Below are 15,916 nucleotides of genomic sequence, written 5' to 3'. Positions count from 1 at the left end.
TGGCACTATGATATTCCTCAGTCCTTTCTGATTCAGCACTTTAAAGGATAGAGTATATCTACTTTTCCATGGCAGGAGCCTCTCATTCTTCAGCAGGATTCCATGCAGGACCCAGTGACCCTTTCAACTGGCTTCGTCAGAGTTGACCACTGGCCTTGGATTTATTCCAAATATATATGTATAAATTTGCCATAGGCACTGTTAAAGGAAGACATTTTATTGGTTTAGGCCCATCAGTTCCCACAGTAATGTGAACAGAGTTCTGGGTATCTGAAAGAGTACTCTCTGAAAATAAGGAATTCATTCTAAAAGTCAAAGTGTTGTATAAGGTTTTTTTTTTCTGACTTTTATTAGGAAAGAATAAATTGGAAGGAAAAAATAAGGGAGAAAAATTAAGGAGACAGAAAAAAGGGGAAAAAGAACATAAGCAAGAAGTGTTGGTTTTGCTTCTTTTTAAAAAAAAATAGCAAAAGTTGGGGACAGCTGGGTAACTCAGTGGATTGAGAGCCAGGCCTAGAGACAGGAGGTCCTAGGTTCAAATCTAACCTCAGACACTTCCCAGGTGTGTGACCCTGCACATGTCACTTAATCTCCATTGCTCAGCCCTTACTGCTCTTCTGCCATGGAACCAATATACAGTATTGATTCTAAGATGGAAGGTAAGAGTTTAAAATCAATCAACCAATCAATCGATAAACAAATAAATAAATAGGTAGATGAATGAATGAATGAGTGAGTGAGTAGATAAATAAATAAAATAGCAAAAGTAATCTTCAACTTTCTTTTTTCTGCTACTCTCCCAATTATTCCATATTTCTGCAGAAAACACTTCCAAGTTCTTTTATTTGTAAACCTTCAAGTGGTCATGAGGGTAATAAAAATAACACTAACTGCTACCTATATAAGAAAGTGAAGAAAACAAAAACTGCATGTGCAAGGAATATATTGTGGGCAGAAAAGTAGGTAAGAAACCAGCAGTCTTTGCCATGTCTAAGCACCAGAGTCTTCACAAGGTAAGTATATCCAAAGTAGATATATCAATGAAAATTATATTTATGATATTTGCATAATAAAAGGTAAAGGACACACACACAGACTCCCAAGAAAAGAAAAACAAAGATTCAAATCTCTGTGTTCTGGTACCATACTTTTTTTTGCCTTGAATATATTCAAAATAATACTTTGAAGGGGAAGTACTGTAAAACTATAGTTTATAGAAAAGCTCATTTAAATAAAAATACATTTTCCACCTCATTTGAAATTTTTCATTATTTTTAAAGGACCCCATCTAAGATTTCATTTACACTTGCAAATTGTGCGCAGCAAATTGTTATTTCTCTTATCCAGTGTTCACTGAAGTAGTTCTTTACAAGCATTAACATCTGAGGAGAACAAGTGGTAATTCTCAACTTCTACACTGGTGAGCCAACTTTCAAAGTTTGACTGTAAAAGATCTTCCTTCCTCATTCTCTTTGCAGTAATTTTTTTTCAATCAGAGCTTAAATATTCATCATTTCAAACAAAAGACACCATCAGATCAGGTTGACAACAAGCAAAGATTTGCTGTCATGTCTGACTGTTGGAAAACAGATACTGGCAAGAGAAATCTCTTATTCTGGTTTTTCCCTCTTTTTCTATCTCCTGGTGTAAAACTCTCCTCTCTCATCATGTAAAGGGCAAATTATGAGTAATAATATCATATCTAGAAACCCTCAACTGCTTCATGTCATCTTTTCCCAGGGTAAAAATATTCCAATGAATGACAGAATATGGGACCTCAACCTGCCTGGGTTAATTTGGGAGGTGCCCCACAAACATACAATTAGTTTCAGAGATTTAGCATGGTTCATAGAGCACACAGATTCTCCACTCTATTTTTCACTCTCAGTAGTGGCTCTTTGGGACATTTCTTTTTTTTTAAGATGTACAACAAAATAGAATCTACTAATAATGCATTACCTCAAGACATAGGAAGGTCTCAGCAAACAGGGGTAACCCACAGACTTGGCAAATTCAAGAGCTTCTTTCTAAATAAAAGAAAAAGCAAAGCTTTCTATTAACAACTAAAAGTAGACCATATGGAATAATGTTAATTGATCAAGTCATAACATAACCAAATATGTCTCACTCATTCATGCAAAAAAATACAATTAAAAGCTAAAAAGGGCTCAACTCTTTGGAAGCCCCAGTTTACATTTCTAAATGCCAAATTTAATTCAGCTGGACTTGCCATTGAAATGGGACTTACAGAATATATTCTCTTTTTACAGATAAGGAAACTGAGAGCCAAAATTTTGCCTTAAGACACATAGCCAATCATATGGATTGTTGGGACTCAAATCATTTGTGTGAGGAATCTGTCCTCTCAGTCACCCTTAGGTAAAGTCTGTTAAGTCAATAAGAAGTCTGAGTAAATCTCAGTTTCCTTTTAGCTTTTTGGAAAGAGAACAAAAGTGAAGAATATTCCACTCTTCCTCAATGGATCTCAGTAAAGAACCCTCCCTAGATAGATCATGAATTGAGGAGTTTGTTTTCTAATATGAATAGGGTAGGACACTCTCAATTTAAAACAGATTTTTTCCATGAAAGATCTTCTCCCTTGATCTTCAGAACTGGCTAGGTTCTAAAAAAATCATAAGAAGGGATGGTTTTGTTTCCACCCTCCAGAAAATAAAGCTCAGCAGGTCTGTGTTATAGTAAGAAGAAATATGACCTGGCTCACTTGAGTAGAACTAATAGGTAGTATTTCAAGGTCCGTGTGTTCTGGGTTTCCTTCTCTTGACCTCATTCTCATTATCTCTGTTTAAAAAAGACAGCAAAAATTTGGCTCAATATGGAGTCATTCTCTTATTTTCTTGGCAGGCCAGGAGAACTCATCACTCTTCCACCAGAAGGTTGAAGAGAATAGGAACTTTGTCTCTGATTCTCTTGGTTTGTCTTTCTCTCTTGGACAATGGAATAGTCCTTGGTTTTTCCTCCTTCCTGAGGCAACCTAATAGTAGACCCCTTTGGGCAAGGGGCAGATTTCAATTAATAAACTAGTTCCTATCTTCTTTTCAGAACTGTTTTTAACTTCTTTTATAGGTCACTATTTTGTGTATTGGTACATTTGTGCTAAAGTAAGAATCTCTTCTGATGGCACATGAGATTCGAGATCTCCATTAAATATGTATGATTCTTAAGCAGTATTGAGTTTTCTGGAAATTCTATTGGCTAGTCAATCAACAAGATCCTAAGTCCCTCAATAGATTAGGGTGTCAGCCTAACTAACACTCATCACTCAACCAATTCTGTAAGAGTTTAACCAGAATAGAAAAGAAAACCGATGGGTCTTTTTAACTGTTTCTTTTCAAGACTTCTCTTAAACAGTTACTACAGATGAAGTAGCAGGACAAGTAAACTAAGCTTTGATCAGAGGATTTGCTTGAAAGTGACCACATTTCCTTTACTTCTTTTTTTAAACTCCTTACCTTCAATACTATATATTGGCTCCAAGGAAGAAGAGAGGTAAGGACTGGGCAATGGAGGTTAAGTGCACACCTGGATCTCTATCCATTGAGCCACTTAGCTGCCCCCTATTTCTATTACTTCTAATAAATGTTGGTTATGAATTTATATTTCTCCTTTTAGAATGTAGACTTCAAACCTAATGCTTAAACTTTTGTTTAATGGTCATGCAATTTCTTCAACGAAAGCATCACTTTACTCTTATAGACCAATTCTTTGTACCTTATGGGACAATTTTATGAGTTGCTACAACCAAAACACACACACACACACACACACACACACACACACACACATATACACACATTCACACATACACACACACACAAAACAGAAAAGTTGTTATCTGGTACAACCAATGATAAGCCTCTTCTCATTCAGGAAGACTAGTCCTCCAGCAATAGACAAAAAGTCTATCATGGGCTCAGGACCCAAAATCTACAGTCTTGAAGGCTAAGCCAGAATGCTCATCTAGCATAACCTTCTAGACCCCATGATACCTCCCAACTATGAAGAGGATGAGTCAAAAGATGACTCCAGTTGAAGAGATCTTCTATATATACACACATATTAAAATAATTTTGTAATCCTTGCTTTATTCAAGGGCTTTATGAACTTGGATGGGAGAAAATTATATTTTTAGTTTTACTATTTTTTTAATCTTTACACTAAAAAGGTTAATAAATCTGTATCTAATAGAATGTAAGCTCATTGGGGGCAAAGACTTTCTTTTTCATATAATTGGGTCTAAATAAACAAATAATCACAGTAACTTCATTTTCTATAATATCTTTTACAAACTACATTGCACACGTGTCATTTGATAATGTACTAACACTAAATAAATAAAAAATTATCATATTACTTTTACTGTTTTGATACCATGTCCTAAAAATTTAGCATATAATCATCTGATTTTGAATGAGAGAGATGTGGCAACTATGAAATAAACTGCCTTCTGGTAGACCCTCTTAAAAGAAAGTTTAAAAGTCATTTGCCATTCATTTTTCTTCTTACCAAGGTATTAACAGCCTTCCATGGTGCCTGAGCCACCTTCAGTTCATCCAGAACAGCCGAGAAGATGGAGCGGTCCTCAGCCCTATCGATCTGTAGTGGGCTTGTGCCCATGATCTTGACTCCGTTCTTGTAAAGTGGCACTGCCAGATTATTGGGAATCTGCCCTCCCACAGAAATGATGCAGCCATTACATGCCTAGGAAAGAGGTTCACAAAACTGGTCATCAGCAGAACTTCATTATGGATGGGTAACTGTACTCAATTTGTATTAATGTTGTTTAAATTTTCCTTGCTGGGAATGCCTAAGTTAATGATAATGGTATTTACATTTATTTGATCATTGAATAATTGTAAGTACTCTCATGTGCAGTGTTCTACTAAGTAAATTAAATATTTAGTGTCTGTTCTCCCAGAAATTATTTCCTAAAACATATATATACAACACTGACATGCAATTAAATTACAAATATAATTTGTATCATTCACAGATGTGCAAGAATAGTTTAGGAGTAGGGAAGTAAATTGTTTTTGTTCACTCTTTCAGTTATGTTCAACTCTATGTGATCCCATGAACTTTGTTCATGGAGTTTTCTTAGCAAAGATACTATGATAGTTCGTCATTTCCTTCTCCAGAGTGTCCCCAATTTACAAATGAAGATCTGAAGCAAATAAGGGTGAAATAACTTGCCCAGAGTCATTCAGCTAATAAGTGTCTGAGACCAGTTTAACTCAGATCTTCCTGACTCTGGGTCTAAGTGTTCTATCTACCATACCACCTAGCTGCCCCTGAGGATCATACTGATCTATATTTTATTTTGTTGAGCCCAATCTGCACTTTGTATTAGGAATATTACTGTATTCTGTTCCTCTGTATCCATGCATCTTATCTCTGAAATTTCTATGTTTTCCAAATAACAACAATTTGTTTCTTTGAATAAATACTATGTATTACATATGCTGGGCTTCTATGATGTCTAAAAGAATGAAAAAAGATCATCCCTTTCCATGAACAATTTAAATTTTAACTGATCAGAAAGGGAAAAAATACAAATACACGCATACATATACATGCACCTAAGAGAACAATAGGGTGACAAAAGAAATTGTGTGTCATAAACAACTACTCATTAGGAAACACTTCAATATTAACTTAAGGTCAAAGTGGCCAGGAATGACCAATCTATATAATAATGTCATTAAAGAAAATTATATTCCAGCATCTCACCTAATAGATGCAATGTGTGATTAGCCAAAATGAGAGATATTGGAATATTAAAGAAATAGTTACATCACGAAATGTTTAGGTACCCCTTTTGTTTGTATTCTCTCAAGCAAAAAGCATAACTATTTATAAATGAAAAATGATGCCAATTTACAATGTTCATTAAGCCAAACAAATAATTTCCAACCCTTTTTTAAACCACATTAGATAAAATAAACAATTGTTTTGTGTGCATAGGAAACAAAAGTCCAAATCATTGAAAGACTAGAATAAAAAGGTTGGATTTCAGTATGTCTCAGAAAGAAGACAAAGTGAGTTTTATTTGACATGAATGGGGCAGTAAGTATGTGAGAAATCGGAGTTGGGCCCACTGAAAAATAAGATGAGTATTTAGCAATGATAATAGATTTTTAAAAAAGATGGATTTAAGAAATGTTCTAAAAAAAGAAAAGGTCTGATGTATGATTTAGCCTGAAACAAATGAGTTGCAATTTTTAAAATATTTTTACTTACAACAGCAAAGTCAACATAATGTTCTTAATGACTTATGTTTGCTATTCATTATATATTCTAATTCTCATACTAATACTAATACTAATACTAATCTCAGTAGCCATTTTAGACTCTACATTGTAGCATCCAGGCAAAATGGCAAATTCCCAGGGGGCAAGTGCTACGTTATATATTTCTACATTCTCCATGTCACCTTGCAATTTATTAATATGATCAAAGCATACATGAGTGACTGAGTCTGTATAACTTAATAATAATTGAACGTTACTTAGGAGAAAACTAAGTTGTTAAGGGATAAAAACCAACTACAACATAAGTTATGAATGAAAAATCTGTAGCACAATCCAAATAAATGAGATATCCTTTTTAACAATTTTGATACTATTCTACAATTTAAAATGTTTTCTTTTTCAGGAAATAAATATTTTTGTGATCATTAAGAACGTGTTCAGTGAATATGTTTCTTTCTGAAATGCTTGAAAAAAATCTCAGCCCAAAAAAGCTTTTCATTTCATTAGGGTATTTTTGTTGTTGTTACTTATAATGTAGAAATTTGATTTAAGTTATATCTGAGAGATTTAAAAATAAACAACTAAAATTGTATCAAAATGCTCCTATTTACTGAAGGACTTTCAAATAATAAATTTTGTAAATTTTTCCAAAAAATCCTTTAGTATGAAAATATTGCTTTTGGATGCCATTTTTATTTTTACCACATTTTACTGTGTTTTTTCTTTCTCTTTCTAATCACTCATAAATATCACTGTATCTATTGTTAACGTTATGGAAATAAAAAGACATTTCTGAAATTCACAGACACGTCTTCCATAAATGTGCCCCACACTCACAAAAAGAAAATAAAAGAGCAAAGCAAAGCATATTGTCATTCCAAAAATGACTGTTTGATTTCTATTAGACCCTATTTTATGGACAATTTGAAACATTATCCACAATTCAGTCTTATAAAGAAAATAGTGTTTGATGCTCTTGATTATGTTTCAGGTTAAAATAATAATATATGATTTACATTTTAAGTATCATATTGAGCAGGTTTAATTAGCTCAACATTAAATCCCATCATACTCATGAAATTTGGAGGAATTAACACCCTAATGGATGTTACATTTCACTAAGTGTTCATTCTTCTAACTAATCCATGTAATTCATGTTGTATTCCAAGAACCATTGTCTAAATTTTGTCTGTATCTTCAGGCATAAAAAAAATAGATCATTCAAACTATTTGCTGGGTAAATTTTTTCATAGAGACTACTCCAATCAACTATACCTTGTTCTAGAAAAATCTCTTAAAGAGCATGGAAATAAGCAAAACTTAAAATAGCTGAAATGGTTTGGAATTGCAGCTATATTTATAGCCCCAATAATTCCCTTGGTGGGCAAAGAGATAAAGGACTAAGAGATTTGTTTGAATATTTATTTGAAAATCATTTAATCCATGTATAGAAAATGAAATCAGAAGTTCAGACTATATTTTCCTACCACCTCATTCTAGGATTCTAAACAATATAAAACATTATATGATTCAGTAAGAGAAACAGAGTTATTATATGAACCTTCTAAGCACAATATAGGCCCTTTTTAAATTTTCACATTAGTTAATTAATAGAAAGCATGCTTTCCTTTATGGGAAAATTGTTAAAATTGTGAATTAGAGAAGAATGTCTTTTGGTATTACCCAGCCTACACTTTTCCCAGCACACCTCTCTTATGGCACATCTCATCAGTATTTGAATGCTAAGTGTACTCCCATTCTCTTTATATTCCCTCCAAATTCACAATGTATTGTCAGGAAAATTTTTACAAATTCTTTCTAAAATCTAAATAATTAAAAATTCGACATTCTTATTGACAATGAAGACAATGATGAAGGTCCATTCAAAGTGTACTGAAAAGAAGTTAGACAAGTGGAAGCAAAAGCTAGAGTAATCTAAATCTGCATTATAGATTTTAAATTGTAAGTGAATGGGCTCTTCTAGTGGCAGAAAGAATGAGCTGACCCTTTCTGATCACCACCTCATGTCTCAGCTTTGGGAGTTGTTCAGCACATCTGTTCTACACTAAACAGGAGAATTCCAAGGGCAAGGCAGCTTGTTCAACAAATATCTGGATGAACAATTAAATCCTCCCAAAATATTTTGCACAATGTCATCTTTATACCATTGTTAACATTTATGTGACATATGCTACCGACTAATCCTCTAGGTGTAGCTGCAATATTTCAAATGTAAATATTCATGCAAAATAAGTCTTCTTGGCAAGTACTTGTAGAATAGGAGTTCTTAACCTTTTCTTGTGTGTTATGGATCCCTTTTCTGGCAGTCTGGTGAAGCCTATGGATTCATTCCCAGAATAATGGTTTTAAATCACACAACAAAATAAATAGGATTACAAAGGAAATCAATTATGTTGAAATAAAAATGTAATTTTCTTCCCATACAAGCTTACAGTTGTAAAATTTATCCAGGGACCTCTTGGGGGTTAAGAATCCTGGCTCTAGAAAATCTGATGATGGAATGAATTTTCCATTGCTTTTATGATATTAATTGGGGCTAGATGATGTTCAAAGTTATTCTTTTAAGAGGTTATTTGTTAGGATACAATGTGTACATATGTATATATAATAAATATATAATAAATATACTAAAAATAACCTCTTAAATAGAGAGAAAGAGATTGACAGAGAGAAATTTACATCTCTCCTTTTTTTTTTTACCTCTTGTTGATAGATGTCTAGGATCCTTTCCAGAGAAAGTTCTTCAAAGTAGAGTTTGTCACATTCATCAAAGTCTGTGCTCACTGTCTCAGGGTTGCAATTCACCACCACTGTCTTCTTGCCAAGTTGACGCAACGTACGGATACTTGAGACAGCACACCAATCAAATTCCACACTGCTCCCTACAAAAAAGACAAAGAGATTGGCAAAAGTGAGGGGACAGAAAGAGAAATGAAAAATAACAGCAAAGTGAAAAAACATGATTTTTCATTCCAAGTTGAGAAATCTACTTGTCTTTACGATGAAAATTTGAGGCACACAAAAGTGAGCTGCTCAAGAATATATTCTGTGTGATATAATACCCTGAAGTCCCAATGCATGTCTCATCACAGTGAAACAGTGTCTTCAAATGCTATGATGACAAGTTTTGTCTAAAGTTGGGAGCTATCAAATTTACAAGAATTGCTAAAACTATACGAAGATGATTATATCGTTTAGAGCTAAGAAGGCTCTTTGAGATCACCTGGACCCACATCATCACATTGCTTATGAGAAAAGAAGCACAGAATGTTCTATGACTTCAGAAATGCCCTGGAAAGAGATGAGTGTGCCTGAGAAACAGCCTCACTAAATTTGGAAACACTCATCCTAATCTTGACTACAAGATGATCAAGTTTTTTGGTCCCTGCAATTCTCAGAGTCCTAAGCTATGGAGAGGCTAGGATTGGCATCAACGAAGGAGCATCCTTACCAAGAAAATTATGAATACTTGTGGCACTGAAGGATGCTAATTATAAGGAAAAACATAGATGTATATGTATGTGTGTGTATGTTTGTATATATATAAACATCTTTCTACAGAGATGCAGAAAGAGATATCAATGATAGAGTGGGCAGCGAAGTGGTACAATAGATAGTGCCAGATGTGGAGTCATTTCCTTAAATTCAAATCTGTCCTCAGACACTTACTAGCTATGTAACCAAGGGTAAGTCACTTAACTCTACTTCAGTTTATTTATCTATAAAATGATCTAGACAATAAAATGGCAAATCACTTCAGCATTTTTGCCAAGTAAAACTCATATGGTGTCACACATGACTAAACAACAAGAGACAGAGATATATGCCTTTAAGTATTAGTCTGAAATTTTGCTTCATGTCTGTTATCTGAGTCAGTTTAAGTTGGAATTGAATCATCAGAGTTGGACATAAGAAAAAGTCCAAAAGAATTCTTTTTGACCATAGCAACTTGTGAAAACATTTCCTTTAGAAGAAGAGGGGTTTGCACTTCACATAAGTGAAAGTAACCAGACTGATGAGATCAAAGATTCTTTGAAAGTATTGAACTGAGGACTTCTACAATCAAATGTATGTTTCTCCAGGAGAAAAACTATTTCATTAATGTGTTTGCATCTCCAGAACATACCCTAGTGCCTGGCATATAGTGGGAGCTTAATAAATGTTTGTTGATTGATATAATAGGAAATTTTTTGAAGTATCCAAAGCAAGTGGAAGATGACCATAAGGAACCGCTCAGGGAATGATGATACAAGCAGAATAATCCCTGATTCTGGAAGAAGCTGAGGGTAAATGGATTATTTGATTTCAGATAGGGCTAAAGCTAATCTGGTGTGTCCAAACTAAGTCAAAGATAATATGGTGATCCTAGATGAGCAGAGGGCAAGGCTGCACCAGGGGGAGAGAGTAGGAAAAATTGACCTAGATGAGAAAAGCATAACTGGTTAAAACCTCCATTGGGATCAGATTTTGAATAACCACTGTACTTTCAGACCAGGAGAGAAAAGACCCAATCTACAACAACAATAACAACAAAAAATGAAACCCCGAATTCCCTTAGAAGTTAAAACTGAGAATCTCCAAAGGAGGTTGAACAATCACTTAGGTATTTTAGGAGAGATTCTTTTTGTTTATAGATTGGGCTACATGGCAACATTCAAATATCATTCTGTAATACATAAATCTACATGACAAAATTAAATCTGCTGTGTCAAGTGACTAGAGCTAGTGGAGCCACTCTTAATGTAAGTGTGATCTAGGGAAACCACTCTGGGTTTCTTTGCTCATCAGCATGAATAAGATATAGTTTTGGAAGGTGGGGTGGAAGATATCAGTTTAGGACAGGAGTTCTTAATCTTTTTTGTATATCATGGACTCCTTTGTCAGCCTGGTAAAGCTTATGAACCTTTTCCTAGAAAAAAAAATGTTTTTAAATACATAAAATAAAAAAATAGGATTTCAAAGGAAACCAATTATAATGAAAATAATTATCAACATATGAAAAACAAAAAGTCTTAAGTTCACATACCTGAGGTTAAGAATATCTGGTTTAGATAAACAGTAAGATTCCTCCTATCTCTAAAATTTCATAATTGTATCATTTCAATTCTTCAATAATTTCTGTGACTTTCTAATTTAAATTAATCATCTGCCAGGTGAAATGGTAGGCACTAAGAAATAAAAATTAAATAAGAGCCCCAAGGTCATTTCAATAGAGAGAGGAAGAATCCTGCCTCTGACATTTACTAATTGTATGACCATGAGCAAGATGCTTAATATCTTATTCCAAGATGCCTCAATATCCTAATCTGAAAAATGCAGATAATACCTGCAGCACCTGGCTTGTATGTTTCTGTGAAACTCAATTGTGATAATAATTATAAAAATGTCAAAAATTTAAAGTGTTAAATAAACTGCAATTATTGTAGTTGTAGGTATTTGCTAGAGACATCAAGGAATCATTGAATAATATTCATCAAAAACCCATAAGACCTTTAATTTTGAAAGCTTATTACAGAAGGTTAGCAGAAGAGGGAGGAACTATAAAGGCAGAGACAGGACCAATGGGAAAGGTACTACAACTTCATGGAAAGTGATAAGGGTTGGAACTAGGGTGGTAGACACATGAATGGAGAGAAAAGGACAAGAGTATGATGTAAAGAAAATAGAATCAACTAGAATTGGCAAATAATTGGACATGGATATAGAATGTGCAAATAGGGTAAAAAGTTCAATGTTGCAAACCTTAGTAAATGTAAGAACTCCAGTACCCTCAAAATGTTGATATTTATTCCACAATTCTCAATAAAATAGTGCTTTATATTTGCATATTTCATCAATTTAATAAGAAGATACTTTCTGCTAAAAGATAATCACTAGTGTTGAACTTAAAGTCCAAGTTTTAAGAAAAAATCAAATTGATCCAAATTTTTTAAGTGCTTCAATATAATCAGCAAATCAAATTTATGATACACTGTAATGATTATTAAAATGTATACAGGATTAAGAGAAATGACCATGTGATTGTCAGCCTTGGTGTATAATGTTTTCACTATCAATTTATAATTTTAAGTATAAATGCTTAGCACAAGTGGAAAATTAAAATGAAACAACATGCAACATGACAGCACAGAGTCCGATATAGCTGACAAATGTTTGTTGAATGAATAATTGATTTAGGGACAGTATTATTTTTCTCTTTAAAAAATCCCTTGACTTCACAAAACAGTCATTTATATCTCCGGAACTGCTTGACTGCATCTGTCTCTTTAATGAATGTCTGTGGCAAACATTTGAAGGGGTTGACAGAATTGCCATTCATAGGCAAAGAGCAGAGAGTTGGGTACAATTGCTTCCTCAGAACCAACAACTACAATCTGGTGGGCATCTTCAGGATGAATTGGTAGAGATACAGTATATTCTCCTCTCCTTTGCTCAATCACCCATTCCCCTTTCCCTTTAAATTCCATAACTATATTTTTTCTGAAGTGGTGCATACATGTGACATGTATGGTACATGTATGAATTTCCTAAAGGATATTCAATGTTCTAAATTCATCATATTCCCCTTTTGAAAATAATTTCTTCAATACTTAAAAAAAATTTATTTTCCACAGAAGAAAAATATATGATTGATCACATGGTTCGGTGGATATATGATTGGGGATTTGGGCTTCAAATGATCACTCTATTGCAAATATTAACAATATGGATATTGGTTTTGAACAGTGATACATGTATAACCCAGTGGGATTGCTCATCAGCTCCAGAAGGCAGGAGGGAAGAGGGGAGGGTAAGAACGTGAATCATGTAACCCTGGGAAAATAGTCTTAATTAATAAATTGATTTTTAAAAAACAGCCTTGTTTTCATCAGGATAGGTTCTCCTGCTTATACAGAGCAGACAACCTCTGTACACTTAGTAGATGGTTCCATTTGTTTCTTCCATCAAATTAATTAATTTTTTTAAATATTTTAAAACCTTTGCCTTCTCTCTTAAGAGTCAATACTGCATTCCGGTTCCAAGGCATAAGAGCGGTACCGGCGGAGGCAAGCGCATTTGTAAGTGTATTCAGAATAAATCAAGAGAACACAAATAAATTCAAAAGAGTGAACTCCGAGATGGTTTGGAGCTTGATGAAAGGTTGAATGTTAAAGATGGCGCTTGAGTTTAAGATGGTGTTGTGTAATCAGAAAGCTTGTCTCTTTGAACTACATTACCCAGCATCCCACTCTCCTCCTGTCGTTATTTACTGATGTAGGCAGGTGTATACATTCTGGGGATTTCCACCTCTCGCGATCTCTGCTCTTGCGATCTTATCGGGCTCTGGCTCTTAACCTTGAAATTATTAAACTCTAAAACCTTAATTTAGTTCAAAGAGACAAGATTTCTAATAACACAGCGTCTTAAAGAAATGAGGCAGAGGTGAAGAGCAAGCGTATTCCAGGCACAAATGATGGCTGTGGCATGCGTGAGCAACAAAGAGACCAGTGTGGCTGGATCGCCAAGTACTAGAAAGACGAGTCGAGGCAAGATTGTAAAGAGCTTTAAATCAGGTTCAATACATGATCACAGATAGGATTAAATATCTTTTGAACAAAAAGGAGAGGTTAAAATAATTAATATAAATATTTTTACAACTTACCACCTGGCATCGTGCTTTATAATACATAATACAAATATTTAATAGATACTTGTTGAATTAATATTACTCTTTCTCATTTAAATATCAATCTTCTTGTGGGCTGCTCGGTAGTATAAGATAAGACATTGGATTTGGAATTAAGAACCTGATTTCCAATTCTGCCTCAGATACTTAATAGCAATGCAACCCTGGATAAGGCACTTCACCATTCTCAGTTCCATTTCCTCATCTGTGAAATGGGAATATTAATAGCATCTACCTCACAAAACTGTTGTGAGGATCAAATGAGAGAATATATTTAAAGCATTTTGTAAATCTGGAGATCCTATAAAAATACCAGCTATAGATACCGATTCACTTTGAAAAGGGGTTTGTTTTTGTCCTATAGAGAAAAAATATATAATTACTACTACTCAAAAAATTTACTTTTTGTTAATTGATACAAAATTTTAACAAAAAATCATTATGTAGGCCCTTTTACTTTGAGAATAAAAATGAAGTCGTTGTGCTAGAGTAAGGAATAGTTTGCACTTTTGTTTTTCAAATTGTCTGTAAAAAAGCCGACATACTCTTAGATTTTGATCAAAGGACACTGTTAGAGAAAGTCTAATTAATATATTGTCCAAACCCTTGAATGATGCCCACTTTCTAAATCAGCTCTATATCATATTATCACATTTTAATTATAATGATGGAAAATATAAACTTTACCTATGTGATATGGTCCACAGCCTAGCACCATCATTCCATGATCATCAAACTTTACATCATGTTCCTAAGGAAGAAGAAAAAAAATCATAATCAGCAGCTATCTCAGTATTCATTGGGTATTTTTATAAACACATCAATTTGAATTCATTCAATAAAAAATAAATTTTAGATTCTGAAAAACAGCCACATTAGTGATTAACTTTTTTTCCCCTAAATTAGACTCCAATTAACAAACCTTTATTAATCACCTTCTAAATGATAGGCCCTACTTATGGTACAAAGAATGAAACAGTTCCTACTCACAGGGTGCCTACTCTGTAATAGGGAGGACAATGAGCCCAAATAAAAGAACATATAGAACAAATACAAGAAGTAAATACAATGTAGTTGAGAAGTTAAGGCACTTTGAGTTGATGGAATAAGAAAAAGTATACATGTAGAGTATGGTCTTCAAATGACTCTTGAAGAAGGAGAGAGATTTTATTCAATGGAAGTGAAGAATAAGTGTATCCAAGAATGGGTTAAGACTAAAGGGGATATGGAGTGCTGTGTTTGAGAAGAGAGAAGAGCAGTTTGGCTAGATCACAGAAGGGGTGAGACTGGAGAGACAGATTAGGGCAGGCTATATATAGCATCAAGTCTAGCCCTCTGTCTACTTTCTTACTGACTTTTTGTGTTCAATCTCTTCTGTTTCTAGAAACCACAATGTAATCAATATTTGAACAGCTTTGCTCGTGTCCATAGTATTGGACCTCATTTAGGTTGTTGTTTTAGCAAATCAGAAAGCCTGAGAAACTCAGTAGAAATGTGTTAATGCAATTTTAAATTATTTTTGCCCAAATAGTCTCACTTGTTGTTTTGTATCTACTATTAAGATATTTCATAAGCTTGGATTCAGCTTTCAAAGGCAAAGGTCAAAATTTTAAAAAAGCATGATCATATTTAACTAATATGTTACCATTCTTCCTATCAGAATCAGAATATAATAAAAAAGCATGAACAAATGGGGAGGCATTAGTTCACAGGATTTAGAGATGTAAGGAAACATGAATGTCATTTTCTTCTAATTTACTCGTGTACATCATTACAGATGAGTAAACCAAAGGCTCAGGGAGATGAAGTGACTAAGGTTACATAGAAAAAAAAGAAAAAGTAAAGAAAGGGAAGGAAGGGAAGGGAAGGGAAGGGAAGGGAAGGGAAGGGAAGGGAAGGAAAGGAAAGGAAAGGAAAGGAAAGGAAAGGAAAGGAAAGGAAAGGAAAGGAAAGGAAAATT

General features: G+C 34.0%; 1 protein-coding gene across 1 annotated transcript in view; it reads right to left on the bottom strand.

The window, feature by feature from the left end:
* Positions 1-15,916, bottom strand: part of CPS1 (carbamoyl-phosphate synthase 1) — a 149,288-nt gene that overhangs the window by 29,069 nt on the left and 104,303 nt on the right. The window contains exons 24-27 of the mRNA XM_044670734.1: positions 14,644-14,707; positions 8,991-9,172; positions 4,525-4,719; positions 1,960-2,027 (exon numbers count right to left, since the gene is read on the bottom strand). Of these exons, the coding sequence (XP_044526669.1) occupies positions 1,960-2,027; positions 4,525-4,719; positions 8,991-9,172; positions 14,644-14,707 (509 nt within the window). The remainder of the gene's footprint in view (positions 1-1,959; positions 2,028-4,524; positions 4,720-8,990; positions 9,173-14,643; positions 14,708-15,916) is intronic.

This window comes from Gracilinanus agilis, chromosome 3, assembly GCF_016433145.1.
Source record: "Gracilinanus agilis isolate LMUSP501 chromosome 3, AgileGrace, whole genome shotgun sequence".
Taxonomy (NCBI): Eukaryota; Metazoa; Chordata; class Mammalia; order Didelphimorphia; family Didelphidae; genus Gracilinanus; species Gracilinanus agilis.
The sequence above is the reverse complement of the archived record's forward strand: the minus strand, read 5'-3'. Positions and strand labels throughout refer to the sequence as shown.